This window comes from Cercospora kikuchii (assembly GCF_019650295.1).
Source record: "Cercospora kikuchii DNA, contig_00006, whole genome shotgun sequence".
NCBI classification, from domain to species: domain Eukaryota; kingdom Fungi; phylum Ascomycota; class Dothideomycetes; order Mycosphaerellales; family Mycosphaerellaceae; genus Cercospora; species Cercospora kikuchii.
In genome coordinates this window covers 2,677,968-2,693,105 of record NW_025408587.1, presented here as the reverse complement: position 1 = coordinate 2,693,105, position 15,138 = coordinate 2,677,968, and the positions used below count along the sequence as shown (strand labels likewise).

General features: G+C 50.7%; 8 protein-coding genes across 9 annotated transcripts; 6 read left to right on the top strand and 2 right to left on the bottom strand.

The window, feature by feature from the left end:
• Positions 1-134: 134 nt before the first annotated feature.
• CKM354_000997900 (phosphatidylinositol N-acetylglucosaminyltransferase SPT14) lies at positions 135-1,800 on the top strand (the record flags this gene model as incomplete). Its single annotated transcript, XM_044805423.1, has 3 exons — positions 135-151; positions 202-268; positions 322-1,800. 3 exons carry the CDS (start codon positions 135-137, stop codon positions 1,798-1,800), a joined length of 1,563 nt encoding a protein of 520 aa, XP_044661358.1.
• Positions 1,801-2,710: 910 nt separating this feature from the next.
• On the top strand, positions 2,711-3,433 carry CKM354_000997800 (uncharacterized protein; the record flags this gene model as incomplete). Its single annotated transcript, XM_044805422.1, has 2 exons — positions 2,711-3,283; positions 3,347-3,433. The coding sequence occupies 2 exons, from the start codon at positions 2,711-2,713 to the stop codon at positions 3,431-3,433; spliced, it is 660 nt and encodes a 219-aa protein (XP_044661357.1).
• A 328-nt stretch (positions 3,434-3,761) lies between these two features.
• On the top strand, positions 3,762-4,071 carry CKM354_000997700 (uncharacterized protein; the record flags this gene model as incomplete). Its single annotated transcript, XM_044805421.1, has 2 exons — positions 3,762-3,831; positions 3,908-4,071. The coding sequence occupies 2 exons, from the start codon at positions 3,762-3,764 to the stop codon at positions 4,069-4,071; spliced, it is 234 nt and encodes a 77-aa protein (XP_044661356.1).
• A 395-nt stretch (positions 4,072-4,466) lies between these two features.
• Positions 4,467-5,333, bottom strand: CKM354_000997600 (uncharacterized protein; the record flags this gene model as incomplete). The annotated part of the gene is made up of 1 exon (XM_044805420.1): positions 4,467-5,333. The coding sequence occupies one exon, from the start codon at positions 5,331-5,333 to the stop codon at positions 4,467-4,469; it is 867 nt and encodes a 288-aa protein (XP_044661355.1).
• Positions 5,334-6,617: 1,284 nt separating this feature from the next.
• Positions 6,618-7,305, top strand: CKM354_000997500 (uncharacterized protein; the record flags this gene model as incomplete). The annotated part of the gene is made up of 2 exons (XM_044805419.1): positions 6,618-7,084; positions 7,143-7,305. 2 exons carry the CDS (start codon positions 6,618-6,620, stop codon positions 7,303-7,305), a joined length of 630 nt encoding a protein of 209 aa, XP_044661354.1.
• Positions 7,306-7,534: 229 nt separating this feature from the next.
• On the bottom strand, positions 7,535-8,199 carry CKM354_000997400 (uncharacterized protein; the record flags this gene model as incomplete). Its single annotated transcript, XM_044805418.1, has 2 exons — positions 7,535-8,076; positions 8,133-8,199. The coding sequence occupies 2 exons, from the start codon at positions 8,197-8,199 to the stop codon at positions 7,535-7,537; spliced, it is 609 nt and encodes a 202-aa protein (XP_044661353.1).
• Positions 8,200-9,494: 1,295 nt separating this feature from the next.
• CKM354_000997300 (uncharacterized protein) lies at positions 9,495-10,521 on the top strand (the record flags this gene model as incomplete). 2 transcript variants are annotated; one of them, XM_044805416.1, is made up of 4 exons in its annotated part: positions 9,495-9,717; positions 9,779-10,068; positions 10,120-10,216; positions 10,271-10,521. In XM_044805416.1, the coding sequence occupies 4 exons, from the start codon at positions 9,495-9,497 to the stop codon at positions 10,519-10,521; spliced, it is 861 nt and encodes a 286-aa protein (XP_044661351.1). The 2 variants fall into 2 exon arrangements, with proteins under 2 accessions (XP_044661351.1, XP_044661352.1); XM_044805417.1 differs by having other exon boundaries at positions 10,111-10,216.
• A 3,513-nt stretch (positions 10,522-14,034) lies between these two features.
• CKM354_000997200 (uncharacterized protein) lies at positions 14,035-14,814 on the top strand (the record flags this gene model as incomplete). The annotated part of the gene is made up of 5 exons (XM_044805415.1): positions 14,035-14,091; positions 14,174-14,189; positions 14,256-14,381; positions 14,485-14,697; positions 14,771-14,814. 5 exons carry the CDS (start codon positions 14,035-14,037, stop codon positions 14,812-14,814), a joined length of 456 nt encoding a protein of 151 aa, XP_044661350.1.
• Between the last annotated feature and the right edge of the window lie 324 nt (positions 14,815-15,138).

Genomic DNA, 15,138 nt, shown 5'->3' with positions numbered 1-15,138 from the left:
TTCCGCCAGCTTACCGCGACGCGCCCTACCGGTCCTGACGATGAAAATCCATATGCTCTACTCAGATCGATCAAGCGACAGCGATTGCCCCCAGCCGCACTGATCGCGTCTTTGTCGGACGCATAGCTGCCAAGATGCCGTACAATATTGCGTGAGTGCTACCGCGGCAAACAAATACGGCGTTTGCTGACAACGGGACAGTATGGTCTCGGACTTCTTCTTCCCACAGCCAGGAGGAGTCGAAAGTCACATTTACCAACTTTCAAGCGTATACTCGGTGAACCCTCACTTTTTTCCGCTGCCACAACTAACTTTGATCAGAAACTGATCGATCGCGGGCACAATGTCATTATCATCACCCACGCTTACGACTCTCCAAAGCGCTCAGGTGTACGCTACTTGACGAATCGACTCAAGGTATACCATCTGCCACACTGGGTTGTCTATCGGTCCACCACGTTCCCCACGGTCTTCTCGTCATTCCCAATCCTACGTCAGATCTTCATCAGAGAGCAGATCCAGATTGTTCACGGCCATGCTTCCCTCAGCAATCTATGCCACGAGGCGATACTTCATGCTCGCACTATGGGAATGCACACTGTCTTCACAGATCATAGTCTGTTCGGATTCAGTGATGCCGGCAGCATCATGGCCAACAAGCTGCTTAAGTTCAGCTTGAGTGATGTGGCACATGTCATCTGCGTCAGTCACACCTGCAAGGAGAATACTACGCTGCGAGCCTCTTTGAACCCTCTAGCAGTATCGGTCATACCGAATGCCGTTGTGCCCCACGACTTCCGGCCTTACTCGCCTTCTGAGGCCGAAAACTTCAAGCATCGCAGCAAGAAAGATGTCTACCTTCCGCATCCACCAGATCCGAGCAAGCTTGTTGGACCAGGCGATCCGATAACGATTGTCGTGGTATCGCGACTGTTCTACAATAAGGGCACAGATCTGCTCATCTCTGCAATACCTTTACTGCTCCGGTCGCACCCAAACTTGCGCTTCCTGATTGCGGGAAGCGGGCCAAAGGCGATTGACTTGGAACAGACCCTGGACTCTCTTCCGCAACAGCTCGTCTACACACCTTCTGGCCAAGCACGCGTCATGCTATTGGGTAGCATTCGACATGAAGAGGTCCGCGACATCATGGTGCGAGGTCACATGTTCCTCAGCACCTCATTGACTGAGGCCTTCGGCACTGTGCTCGTTGAAGCAGCTTCTTGCGGCCTGATGGTAGTCGCGACTCGAGTCGGTGGTGTTCCGGAGGTCCTCCCCTCGAACATGACGGTTTTTGTCCTTCCTGAAGTCGAAGATGTGGTACGTGGCGTCACTGATGCGGTCGGAATCCTCACTTCAAAGTCTGTGAGGCGCGACAAATTCCATGACTTGGTCAAGAATATGTACAGCTGGAGCGACATCGCACGACGAACAGAACGAGTGTACGACCTGATCACAGGCACGCCATCCGCACCAGACAACGAAGGATACTATGACGAAGAGTTCAAGCACTACGGCCTTCCCGCTCAGCACAATATCTCTTTTGCCCTCATGGACCGGCTGAAGAGATACTACGGCTGCGGAGTTTGGGCTGGAAAGCTTTTTGTCCTGGTCGCCATCGTCGACTATCTCATCTTCTGCTTCTTGGAGATCATGTACCCGCGCGAGAAGATCGATATCTGCAAGCCGTGGCCGAAAGTGATCAAGCAAAATTTCGAGGAAGAGCAGCATGGAGTTGAGAGATATGGAAGCACGAAGCAGAAGAAGAGATGGAAGGACCCTTTGAGAGAAGGTGACTGAAGGAACACGTCGGACTGGGCATGTGCTAATCTCGATTCCTACGAGCAGCCTTTTCCTTACCCATTTGTAAGCTCGGCGGCACGCATAACGCGAAACTGCAGAGGAAGAGACGGTCTCTGGTATCCCGCGCTCGGCGAAGAGACCGCACCTCGGGTATCCGCCAGTCCAAAGGCTCACAGCATGCTGAAGATTGGAGCCGAACGCTGTCCCTGGGTTTATCATCTCCAGCCCAGAGCCTTGTCGCTTGGCATCTGCAAAGCTCGGCGACGTGCGTATTGTCGGCTACCGGAGACAAGACACGACTCTGCGCTCATCGCATGCTCGCTGTGGGGAAGTTACAGCGGTCTTCACTTCAGCGGAACGTGGTCTTTCCTAGCCCATCTCCAGCATTCGACAAACCTGGGCGCCGACCGGCCGGCTTAATTAATCCCATCGAGCGGACTCAGCAGAAACGCTCCGAATATACACCCATCACCATAAGTTATACGAATGTGTAAGCACAGGAATCAACGGCAATATTGCATACGAAAGACAAAACAATCGTTCTCGATTCAGCGGCTGGGTCAGTATGTGCCCAGCTGCCGCCCTGCTATGGAGGTTTAGGCCATAACCACTAAAGCAAGCACCATTGTCGGACACCCGCCCTCGCTCGCGGTTACGACAGTCACCAGCGCGGGTGAGTGGTCATGTGACGAGTGAATGCACGGCACTTCACTCGAGGCCACTCGTTAAGGTTCACTGGTGTACCCTGCCAGGCTGCTTTTTTTTGCACGCGCCGTGTACTTCACGACAGCTCTAAAACCTCTCCTGGTCTCCCAATACCGCCCGCCGCTAGATTGCACTTGCAGCTACAGCGCTCATCCTCAACGGCAGCATATCACCTCCTCCCATCAACAACACGACGGACGCCATGGAGGTCAAGTCCCAAGACTATGCGCGTCTTGTCGCTCGGATCCGCGCTCTCCCTCAAGAACTCACGTACTCCATTCTCGAACACAAGCTCATGTCAACTCTTGAAGAAGAGCAGCTTTCGGTTAACAACGATATCGTTTCGATCAACTTCCATTACAAGCCACCATGGCAGCTATCCTTCAGCCCTGTCAGCCGTCGAGCAGTATCCGCCTTCTACTACGGGAGGTTTACCTTTCACACGAGTCTCGTTCCAGGAGTCTCAGAACATCTCACCAGGAAGTGGCTCGCGAGCCTGTCATCGAAGAATCGTAAAGCAATCACCGCCCTGAAACTGGTCCACCGTAATAAGTTGAGAGTTTTCAACTCGACACCCGACGAGTACGCTTTGGCTCAATTCAAAGCGAACAACAACGAGCTTCGTCAGTTCGCGTTCAACTGGTTCACAGACGCTGGCTTCTCTGATGTCAAAATTGATGCTGTACAGTGGGAAGTTCAGTTTCACGAGTTCTTTTTTGTGGAATGCTACAAAGTGTGGATGACACACGAAGAGCTAGACAAGATGCACGATGAGGTATGTTGCGTCTCCTATGTTGCCCGATCATTGACGTTAAAGGCTGACGAAGTTGTCTAACAGATCAAGAACTCGGACAAATCAATTGCGGATGAATACAAGTCGCTTCGTCGTCGGGTGGGGATCGATGTGGTCAAGGAGAAATGGTAATGATTTCTACAGTCTCTCATCTGCTTTGCGATCATCGCGTAAAGGGGAGCCAGAAAAGACATGCCACCCGAACGCAGTGAAGGAAATTTACTACTGTAGAGCCAAGAAGCTGCTGTGGAGCTTAAGCTTCGTACCGAGATGCGTGGACATGACGACGAGATATACATGTAGCCTACGTCGCATCGACGTAATAACTGTACATCACGTAGATGTGTACATATTCAATGGCGCTCAATCACGCGACTGTGTCTCATTGAACCGCACTCTCACACTTCCACTCAAACATCGTCACCAACCCAACACCTTCATCTCCCTCAGATATATCAAAATGCCAAACCCCAACACCGGCGAAGTAAACCCACGTCTCGAGCCTACAGGTCCTGGTCCTGTGGACGATAGTAAATCTCTCCTCCCGTCCATCCCACATCCCACGTATCACATACCCTTTGTTTCTCAACTAACTTCCATCTTCAGATGGCTCCGACCGCCTTACATCCCCCACAGCCCAGAAGATCCCAGCAGGAGACGTAGGGAGCAACAAAGAAACCGAAGGTGGAAGCGAGAACCAGGAACAGACGAGAAAGACGAGGAGCGCGAAGAATAATGATGAGGGACAGGATACGGCTGCGAAGAAGTAGGAGATCTTCGTTAGATCTTCGTTGGTGCAGGAGAGAACATGTAGATATCATATATGATGCATGATCGAAGCAATTCGACTATTGAAGTGTCGACTCTCGTGCCTGGTTTCTGGAGTTGGGGCGCGACTGCGCTGGTCGTCGCGAACGGTCATTCGACCATGCTATATCATTGCCTTGATGGACAAGGCACGTCCGGATATCATTGTACCTGGTGCAGAGATGAGATCTCGTTTTGCGCAAGTCATTTCTCTGCCTCAGTATCGCGATACTTTGCCGAAGAGCAATTCGGGGGGACCTCGTGGAGCAAAATCTCAATCGGACGGGATCGCAATCCGCAGCCTGATCCTATCGTGGGAGGTGGTCGTGTCGTTGTTTCACGCATATAACGAATTCTCTCAAGCCGTAGCCTCCCACGCGGCTCTCAAGTTGATGAAGCCAGGCACAAATCCCGTCAATCCAATCATCGTCTCATTCATCGGACTCTCCTCAGACCCATCATACCACCCCCAATGCACCGCATTTGGAAACCAGCCCAAATTCGAATACAACTGCAACCACCACTTCTCCTCCAGCTCTTTACTCTTCACCTCCACCACACCCTCCTTCTCCACTTGCTGTGCCCCAAACTCCTCATTCCACCTCAACTGCCTCACCCTCGCCAACCTCACAAACTCCAACAAAACATCCGCAAACCAAAACTGCGAACTCACAGTCCACCACCCCGTCTCCCTCTTCGCAAACCGCTCCGACCTCAACACCCCCTTCTTCACCAAATACGCCGCATTCTCATAAAACTGATAACCCGTCTGCGCCAAAATCTTCGCCCAAACAATACTCTTCAACACGGGATCGCGACTCGGTCGCAAATAATTCTCTCTCGCAGCGGCGTAAATGTCGACTAACCCGCGTAAACGCCAAAATGTTCGGACTTCGTCTATCGCGTCTCCGAGGCTTTTGACTGCGACGCAAGTTTCTGTGAGTTGGAGATGTGGAGGTTCGATTGTTGCGACGAAGGCTTCTCCTGGGAGGAGAGATTTTGAAGCGTTCTGCGCGATGGTTTCGGCGAGGTTTTCGTATTTGCGGCTCAGTATACGGAGGAGTTGGGCGTGCGTGAAGGCGAGGGTGTAAAACGCTGTGCAGAGAAGGGCGTCGCGGCCGGAGGCGGTGGAGAGGAGGCGGGAGAGGTGGGTGAGGAAGGTGTCGGTTCGAGAGGGGAGGCGGTGGAGGAGGAGGAGCTTGAGTCGGGCTATTGAGGTGGACATTTTGGATGGTTCCCAAAGTGAAGTCGGCGGAGGGGCGATATAGAGCTATTGGCGGTGGTGAGGAAGCTCGAGAAAGCTCCGGCAGGGATCTGCAGGTGGGAGAAAGGTGAGGCTATACTGCCTCCACTATAGGACGATTACTTTGAACAAGAGAGAGGTATCTTTGAGAAGAAAATGTCTGGCTGCCCATGCTGTTTAGCAGCCGATTAGAAGAAGCTCCGGCATGTGAACGTGGGTCGTCTTTGTGTTTTGAACCTCGGCACGTCTTGCCTTGACGAAAGTCTTCGAACATCACCTGTTTCCTTATACCCACCATATCACATCAACTTCTCGCAATACATATACGCGAGCCTTAGCACCATTGCTGGAGCCTCAGTGCCATCTCATGTCGCTGCTAGAACAAGATCTGGACTCCCGGTGACCATGTCGCAATACCGACTCAATGTAATACCCAAGCACATCAAGACACGCCCGCAAAGAGGAGGCGGAATCGCTTTCCAACGATCGGAAGGACAAGAAGTCCCGCCTATGGAGCCCATCACACGCGACGGCATTACCGGGCGGGTGAAAACCGCCGATCGTGAAAAGCTGAGGTAAACATGGTCCAAGCTGTTTCTTCACAGCAGAGTTTATGAAAGTCAAGGAACTCATCGTAGGTTTTCCTGGCTCCGTGCGGACTTCAATCCCGTTCCCTTTCAGGAAAAAGCACCTAGATGGCCGGTATAAGGTTTGTGCCTCCTTGGCTATTGTTGTGCACAAGCAACACATCTCGAGCGTGAGTTTGCATGTCACAATACCGAGCTGACTGCCGAAAGGCTATGCTCTGGAGATGTTTCTACGTCACGGCCGCAGCGTGGCCAGGTCATCCTCGATCGATGCCAGTCTCCGGTTTCGCGACACCAACATATTGTGCAGAGTGGTCATTCGTCTGGCCATTCATCGTGACGCATCCCACAATGCCAGTCCTTGCGACTATTGGCCTTGTAAGCATCTTCACATGAGATGTAAGCCCCTCGCAATCGTTCAGCCCGGCTCACCGGAATGACTTGCACATTCATCCAACGTAGGGTCAAAGCTACGCGGCAGGCAAGTCCCAGAGCAGAGTCTTGCCATTTCACACGAGTGTTTGGCATTCAATCCATAGACTCTGCATGGTTAAGCTCAAAAGATCATGAATGAGCACAAAGAGCGCAGCCAGTTCTGTTCATATATTGCCGCTTCGCCGCAGCCCTAAAATCCGACCTTCACCCACTGAACTGCACTGCACTAACCCACGCTCTACACATGGCTATCATTACAGCAGCCCTCCTGAGCTTGTCACTGCTCGTCGCAAGCGCAACCACCCACCCTACCTCCTCATCAATAGACCCCACCTGTCTCACAAACGAAGAAACACAATCCATCGCCTCCAAATTCGTCACACTCTTCACCACGGACCCAAGTACAGGCAAAATCTCCAACGGCGAAGACTTCGTCCTCACCCTCGTGACACCCGACTTCCAATGGTACTCCGCGGACTCCTACGTCTGCAGCACTCCAGGCAAACATGATTGTCACCTCGTCGGACCCGATCAGCCACTCTTCGACAGCAGAGACCGGCTAATACACTCGCTCAAAGGCACAAACGAATCAGACGCCAAAACACCCTACACGAATTACCAAGCAAGCGTTCTACACACTTTTGCTAGCTGTGATGAGATCGCTATCAGATTTGAAGGGACTGGGAAGGCGAACTCTCAGGCAGCAGCTGTGTAAGTAGCACTCCTGTCTTCTGTATCTTCACCAGCAGCACTAATTTTGACTCAACAGGACTGTTCCGCAAGACACACCGGTCAAGTGGCAAGGGACTATCTTATTGGGGATTAATTTAGCATCCAGATTAGTAAAGAAATCCGAGTCGTCGGAGGATGCTTTGACAGTTCTGTCGCAATTGGGTGTCAAGAATGTGACTGAGTATTTCTTCCAGTTGTAGCTTACTCTCGTGACTAGGGCTGGCAATATTATGGTGCGATGTTTGTGAGCGGCTACAATAGCTGGGTGTGCTTTCAGCGATTTACCATTGGTACAATTCACCTTGTGTATCTCATGATGGTTTCTGTATACTAATGCTACCAAATAGGTCAGGAGGCTAGGTACGCAAATCTGCTGACCATGTGGTCCCTTGTCATAGTTCAGCTCATCCCTCATCAGCATATCGATCATCACTCTTCACGCTTGGTATTCTCCGCAGCCTCCGGAGGAGTCCATGTCCTGCCCAAGAAATAAGGCTCTGCTTCTCGCTTGGTGTTTTCTGCAGCCTCAGGTGGGGTCCATGTACGTCCAAGGAAGTACGGTTCAGCCTCGCGCTTCGTGTTCTCAGCGGCCTCCGGCGGCGTCCAGGTCCTGCCGAGGAAATATGGCTGCGCTTCACGCTTGGTGTTCTCTGCAGCATCTGGAGGTGTCCATGTTCGTCCGAGGAAATAAGGCTCTGCCTCGCGCTTGGTATTCTCAGCAGCCTCAGGTGGTGTCCACGTTCTTCCGAGGAAGTATGGATCACGCTTAGTGTTCTCTGCAGCCTCAGGTGGCGTCCAAGTCCTGCCGAGGAAGTATGGATCACGCTTGGTGTTCTCTGCAGCTTCAGGTGGTGTCCAAGTTCTTCCGAGGAAGTATGGGTCACGCTTGGTGTTCTCTGCAGCCTCAGGTGGCGTCCAGGTCCGGCCCAAGAAGTAAGGCTCTGCCTCACGCTTGGCAGCGACGGGTGCCTCTGGAAAGCGAATCAGTTTTGCTTGTGCGTTGAATGTCATGCGACCTCAATCTTACCTTCGATTGGAAGAGCAGTGGCTACACTCAAGAGCCCTGAAAGAGCTACAATACCGGAGAAGTGCATGGTGCGATTGGTACAATAAACTGTCTGTGACAATGAGAGATATGCTGTGGCTGCGGACTGTCAGAGCCTTTTATATTCGCGGCAGGTATATGTCTCAATCGATACGGCTGACGTGACAATGCCGGTTTGCTTGATCGAGCACGGAATCGCAAGTCAGACACGGTAGACTCTAGTGTTTTAATCGAGCGATAGCGAGAAGAAGTCACTCATAGCTCCAGCATGCGTTATGACGCCCCCCTGCTGGCCCAAAACTGCCCAGTCATGCTAGTCATTGTCTGCTTACTGGACTTGCAAATTGACAACCTGGAACGAGATGGTGGACCACATGAGTGGTCATGAGGGGACACGGAATCCTACACGAGATTCATTCATGTAGCTCATTAAGAGCCATTGCGAGATTCCGACTCACCACAACCAGAGCACAAGATGGAATCACAAGCGAGTGAATAGTAATCGACCTGAACGTGGTGACATTCGGTGTTTAGTTTACGAACACGAGCATGGTATGCTGCTGACTGCTAGTTTCAACCACTCTTTCGTTTGGACTGTCACGAGGAGCGATGAACGTACTGCGCCTATTGATTGATGGCGCGATTTTATTCCCAATGGCATGCAATAGTACGGGCCTAGAGCACGATGGAGTGATCCGGCCCCGAGGCAAGACATACAATGCTAGTCCCGATGGGGCAATTCTGTGTTGAGTGATCGAGATAAGCATCTGCTCAACGATCCTTTCATGTGATTCCCTTGGTCCATTATTGAGCGCTGTGTGATTTCGCGGATGATGCAGGGATGAGACGGGTTCGATGACGACTTTTCAATTACTGCGGAAATTTCGCAGAGTCAAACGGTCGCCAAAGACTGCGACTCTCAATTGTGATTGATAGATACACGAGCCTAGGCACTATCTTGTGCACAACAAGCTATGCCAAGGTGCCATTCAGGCGTTGTTTAAGCGTTGTTTAGGCTTGTGTGGGCGTTTGCCGCTTCTAGTACTAATGAGCTTAGTTAGAAGACTAGAATTCTGCTTCTACGTGCTAGTCTCAGTGACCCAGGAACCTGCTATCTGGTACCGTGCGGAGTAATTGTGGCACCACCCCGCGTATCGCTTCACTTGTTCCATTGACTTCGCAAGTTCGCATATCAACCGAACAGCCTTATCAAATGCCGCACGGAGTGAGACAACAGAATGGGGATTGTTCGGCATCGCACGCAGGGAGTCGATATGCCGATGTTATTGCGGCATAGAAGTCTCGACTCCAGTTTCGAGCGAGTACAACACAGTCACTGTAACAATGGCAGACTCGTTAAGAAGTTCTGAAGAGGAATTGTGGGATAATGAGAAAGACACACTTTTGTTCGAAGGCAAAGCCATTGGCCATCGTTCGCGTGTTTCCACACGCACGAACATCCTCCTGCTGATTGTGCTACTCGCTTCAAATCTTATATCAGTGCTCACAACATACTCGTTCACGGATCGACATGCCAAAAACAAATACTCTCAAGATTTAGAAGGCAGTGAGTGAACGAAACACGCACATCTTTCCGTCAACAACTGCTTACCTTTATTTGCTTTTAGCTGAAAAAGCCTACTCTCATCTTGACCGTACATTGTCTCGGATGGACTTCAGCAACCACCGACCGAATGTAACAAGTCGTTGGACTGCTCCACCAAGTCCAGAAGTCGATGAGGCCTGGGATGAACTAGGAGTCAACGACCAGATTTTCGTGCTACCAGAGAAGCTTGGTCGAGAAGTCTATGGGTTCGATCCAAGGATCCATGCGTATGCACCAGATGATTTCCTTGGAGAGGGAATTCCAGGAGGTTTCGGAGTCTTCGTTCAGGGCATGCATGATATGCACTGCTTGGTAAGTTTGGAAATGACATTGTTCAGTGGTTATATGCTAAAGGTCGACCAGAACGTAATACGAAAAGCCATATACTTCAACAAAGACTATTATCGCCAATTCGAAAACGACACTTTGACTCCAGAATGGGATAGAGTCAGCCACGTCCGTACGTGTTACCCGTCGTTACCCATTGTATATTTATGCTAATTTATTCACATAGGACATTGTCTTGACAATATACGCGAGCGTATCATGTGTTCGGCCGATACTGGAGTGATTCCGACTGTATGGCTAAGTCAAGAAGAGAATTACCCTCTTTTCGGCCGAGAACACAAATGCTACAGCTATGATGCAATGATGGACTGGTTTCGGGGATGGCATCAAAGCGAGCCAAATCGCAGAATAGATTGGAATCGCCATCTATCGGCGCCTCCGGACGCAATTTTTACGAGCTACGATGATATGGCATAATTAGAATTGATTCATTATAGCAGTAGCAAATTAGATCTGCGATAGCGTCGATTGATATCAGATCTTCCATGATGCCGCCACAAACATATCTACCACCACTCGAGATACCCCCGTGTCGCCGCGCACGAACTGTAGTGACTGCAATGTTGATCAAGAAACTAAGATCTACGGAGATTCGAGAATCTACATAAAGGTACAATTGCCCTTTGCACCACTGTGCATCAACATCCTCTGTTCCAATCGAAACTGTTCGCAGGATTCATTGATGATGTGCACGAGTATGTGCCCGAATCACATGCCTCACCACAGCCACAATCAGCGCTGTAATCATCCACAACTGCGCAAGTAGTGCAGTTGTAGAAATTGCAGCTGTCGCCAGTTGCGGGATCGAAGCAGATCCACTGTGATTGTCATTAGTCCAGAAGCAAGACGGATCGTTTGCCGCTATGATTGAGAGCTCCATGGTCACTCACAAGCTCTGTTTGAGTGTCCACGTCAGTGAAAAAGCTAAAAGATTATGTCAACCCGAAGTTCTTGTTCCACTTTGGAGTATTGAATAGAGCTGTACCCGTATTCCACCCCACAGGTCGTCGGCTGGCTGATGGGCGCGTCTTGACAGAGAGTGGAGAGCATTCTCAGAAGCACGAGAAATAGCTTTGTTGATGGTGCTCTCATGTTGATTGTTGTTGGGAATTGCCCTGATGCTGGTGGTACAGGGCAAGTCAGATGGTAATTGATGGGAGGCCGACTGAGCATAGAAGACAAAGTGGTGGGTTTATATATTGTTCCCATTGCCTCGACCCGACCACGCTTGCTCATGGGTGCTGTCACCTGTGGTAAGAAATTCACAAGAACAGCATGCTCTCGAAGTTGCTCACAAGGTGTTGGAGTGCAGTGCCTTGTTTTGCCCCAGCCAATTTCTAATATTGACAATGTTCAGTCCCTGACCAACATGACGGTTCATGGTACATCCGCTGTCGTGAAGAGGGTTCGTAAGCACTCTGAGCGCTCGAACTTCATTATCAGTGGAAAGTCACTTCACATGGCATTTGCCAAAATAGGCAACTTTCCTGCCAAGAAAAATAAGAGTAGGGCAAGCCTAACAAGCTTCAAACGCTCGTGAGGTGATGGTGCAGCGATAATGTCTCTCGAGGCTCCCGGCCACACTTCCAGTGTGCTGGGAACACGGCACAGCACTGTCCCGGCCGAAAGTATTGTACTGTATTCATGACGAAAGTGGATCTACGCTGCCGATGCGGTGAAAGTATACTTACGACCACGGTCGAGCCTTGCTTCGGCACAAGTTTGTGAGCACTTATACACTGATGCTCTCAACAAGCAAGGTTGCAGTTATTGGATGAACTTGCCACTTTCTTTACATGATGTGCACAAATTCGTTAGCAGGGCTAAAAGCTGTGGCTCATAGGACGCTTGGCAAGCGAATGCAATAATGCTCATTTGCTTGCAAGAGTGTGGCTACTCTGACATCCGTTGATGGAGCCTTCATGATAGCTGCGCCGACTATCTTTGAATCTGGCTGTTCCAGAAACGGGAAATGGTCCCTCTATGGGCCGACCGAAAGGTCTATTCCCACATCTTCATCAGCGTGTGGGTAGGTAGAAACAGCTGACAGCCACTCAACAAATGATCTCGGAGATAGATATTTGTTCGCGGACGAGGACTCCGTGCGTCGCCTCTGCTCAGACATGAGTATGCGGAACGTACAGAGAGAGTCGAGTGGAGGGTCATGATTGTCGCGGTCTCGCTCCCACACGAACCGATGCCGCTTGACCTCCTTGTCAGTTCGATTCATATCGGCGGCACTATAGATTACATGTTAGTCAAATGTTCACAAAAAGTCTGCTCCGTGACAGCTCTTCAGTGCTTGCCAGTGGCTCACCCTGACGCGACATCCGTTCCAGTGTTAAAGTTGTGTTCATTTTTCCGAAGAATGGAACCATCCGTATCGGCATTCAGAAACCGCGAAGTGTCTATGGGAGAGAATTCAGGTGATGCCCAGGCGCCAGGACCTCTCGTACCCGCAAAGCCAACGCACTTCCATATACCATCAATCTCGCGCCAATTGTATTTTATCAAAACCTCTTGTCCTATGTCTGCAGACGCTGAGAACATGCCCGTTTGTCGGGTCAGAGCCCATGATGTCGCCTCCCGTCTCAGTACGTCAACGGTAGCCTGGCAGTCCAAGACACTGACTCGGAAGGCGGGTTTCTCATTGGAGATAGTCTGTAGGCACTTATAAAGCCGGTCTCTAGGACTTGGGCCGTCGATAGCAACTGCTTGTGTGCTCGGACCCTCCGGATCTAACTGGCCGAAGCTGAGCGCAGTATGCTTCATTGCAAACGGTGAGCGCCATCGGTTGTCGCTGTAGACGGCTACTAGACCCAGAGTAAGCCATTGCAGCCACCCGGTAGCCCTTGCTTCTGTCGAGCTCCAAGTCTGTAATCAGCAAATAAGAGGCTTGTGTCTGGGAATGATCGTGCGATCTCACCATCGCTCACGTTCTGAACATTTGGTCCTGTGTATATGCGGAATTTCCAGTTGTGCTGCATGCACATGCAGTTCAGTCCTGCTTTGGTGCACTGCGAGCACTTCGGCCCCTTCGACTCAGTGTCAATGGACTGGTCGCTGTGATTCGTCCCGGCCGCCTTCCTCATCGCTTCCCTTTCGAAGTAACTTTCAGCGGGCTTTGAGACAGGTGGCTACCTGAGCACGAGGCTTTGGGCTAGATGGATAGGAAACATGGTGTTCTTGCAGTCCGCTGCCAAAGACCTCAAGCACAAAATAGTCGGCCGAAAGTTTCTCAGTTACCAAGCCGTTGGTAGATTCTTCCATATGACGCGGCGATGCCGAAGATATAGTTCATGCCGGTATTGCCGTACTACTTATATCCGCGGCGAGCAATTTTGGCTCGAGCTCCTTTTACTGATGCGGACGTCGAGCGATGCGTTAGGCATGCTTCTCTGGTCATAAGACACCAGCTTCAGCACTTTGTTTGCTATGCCCGGCGACGGAGTGACATTTGTCGCCGTCCCCGGGCGGTGGATGCCAGCGGACCAGGAGTGTCGTTGCTGATGATTCGATAGACTCTAAACCTAAAGAGAGGCTCACCACGAATGTAGGGCAAGCAGGCAGGAACAACGGAGAATTTGCATACAGTAGGTCTTTGCCAAGGAGCGGCTCGTCCAGATGAGTTAGAGGTGCAACCTAGATCGAGGTCTTCCTCTCTCAAGACAGGCGACACCCCTGCTTGCTTTCAATGCCATCTCATTTCCATCATCGAAGTCGGACATGTGAAGATCTGACTAAGCGGAGCTAAGCTCGATCGGGGTTCCAACATAACCTCAAGCTCAGGCTTGGCATGTGCCCCTCAGGCAGCTGAAACGCAGACACCGACACCGACGACATCCATCTCGTATTTCCATCCCATATCCTGGCCAGATCGCCAAGCCCCCACGACCCGAGTATACACATCATCATATCAAGACCCATATCATGGACAAGCTCAGCGAAGAAGAAAAGCAGCACTACCGTGAAGCCTTCTCAGTCTTCGTAAGTAGATACCCCACCTAGACCCTTCAAAAGGTAGGAAGATAAGGATCCAAGACTAACAGTCCAATGCTTGGCCACACAGGACAAGAACGGTGATGGTGAGCGATCTCAATCAAGCATATAGCTCGAAGCAAAAAACTAAGCATCCCTTTCCTTCCTCTCAGGCGAAATCTCCGCCGCCGAACTCGGCGACGTAATGCGTTCCCTAGGCCTCAAACCCACCGACGGCGAACTCCAAGACATGCTCCACGAAGTCGACTCCGATAACAGCGGATCGATTGACATCAATGGTACGAAACAACACCAAACCTATTCAAGACACTTCACTTCACCCGATACTCTCTCAAAGTCCCCATCTACTTCTTCCTTACAAAACTAACAAAACTCCCACAGAATTCCTCGTCCTCATGTCCCACGTCGGCAGTGCTCAAGACACCGAAGACGAACTCCTCAACGCCTTCCGCGTCTTCGACAAAGACAACTCCGGCACAATTTCCGCTTCGGAAATGCGCGAAGTGCTGAAAGCTTTGGGCGAAGACTTGACTGATAAGGAAATTAACGAGATTATGAGTGCTGCAGATACGGATGGTGATAAGACGATTGATTGTAAGTCTTTTCCTTTCCTTACAGATGTACTACGCATTGTGAAGTGAGGTTCGCTGATGATGTGGAATCTTAGTCGAGGAGTTCAAGAAGATCATGCAGGATCCGAAGTTGTCTTAGTTGAGTTCTGTGGTAGAGAGGCAGAGAAGCCACGCGGGCGGTTTTCTCAGCTGCATAATGACAAAAGGAAAATGGCAATAGGTTTGAACGGCGTTCACACACTCGGTAATGGTACCAAACAGACAATGTCAGCTTGCTCATCCACAGCTGCTAATGCAAGACTTTGTCAAATCTAGTTTCGCATTTTCAGTGTGTGTGCACACAGGTGGCGGCAGCGGCAAAATTAAAAATCAAGGAATTCGGAGCAGAATTGTGTGGATGAAAGACTTCATGAGCATCTTTGCAGGGTTCGAAGCCGGAAATGTTCAAATCGCTATACATCAT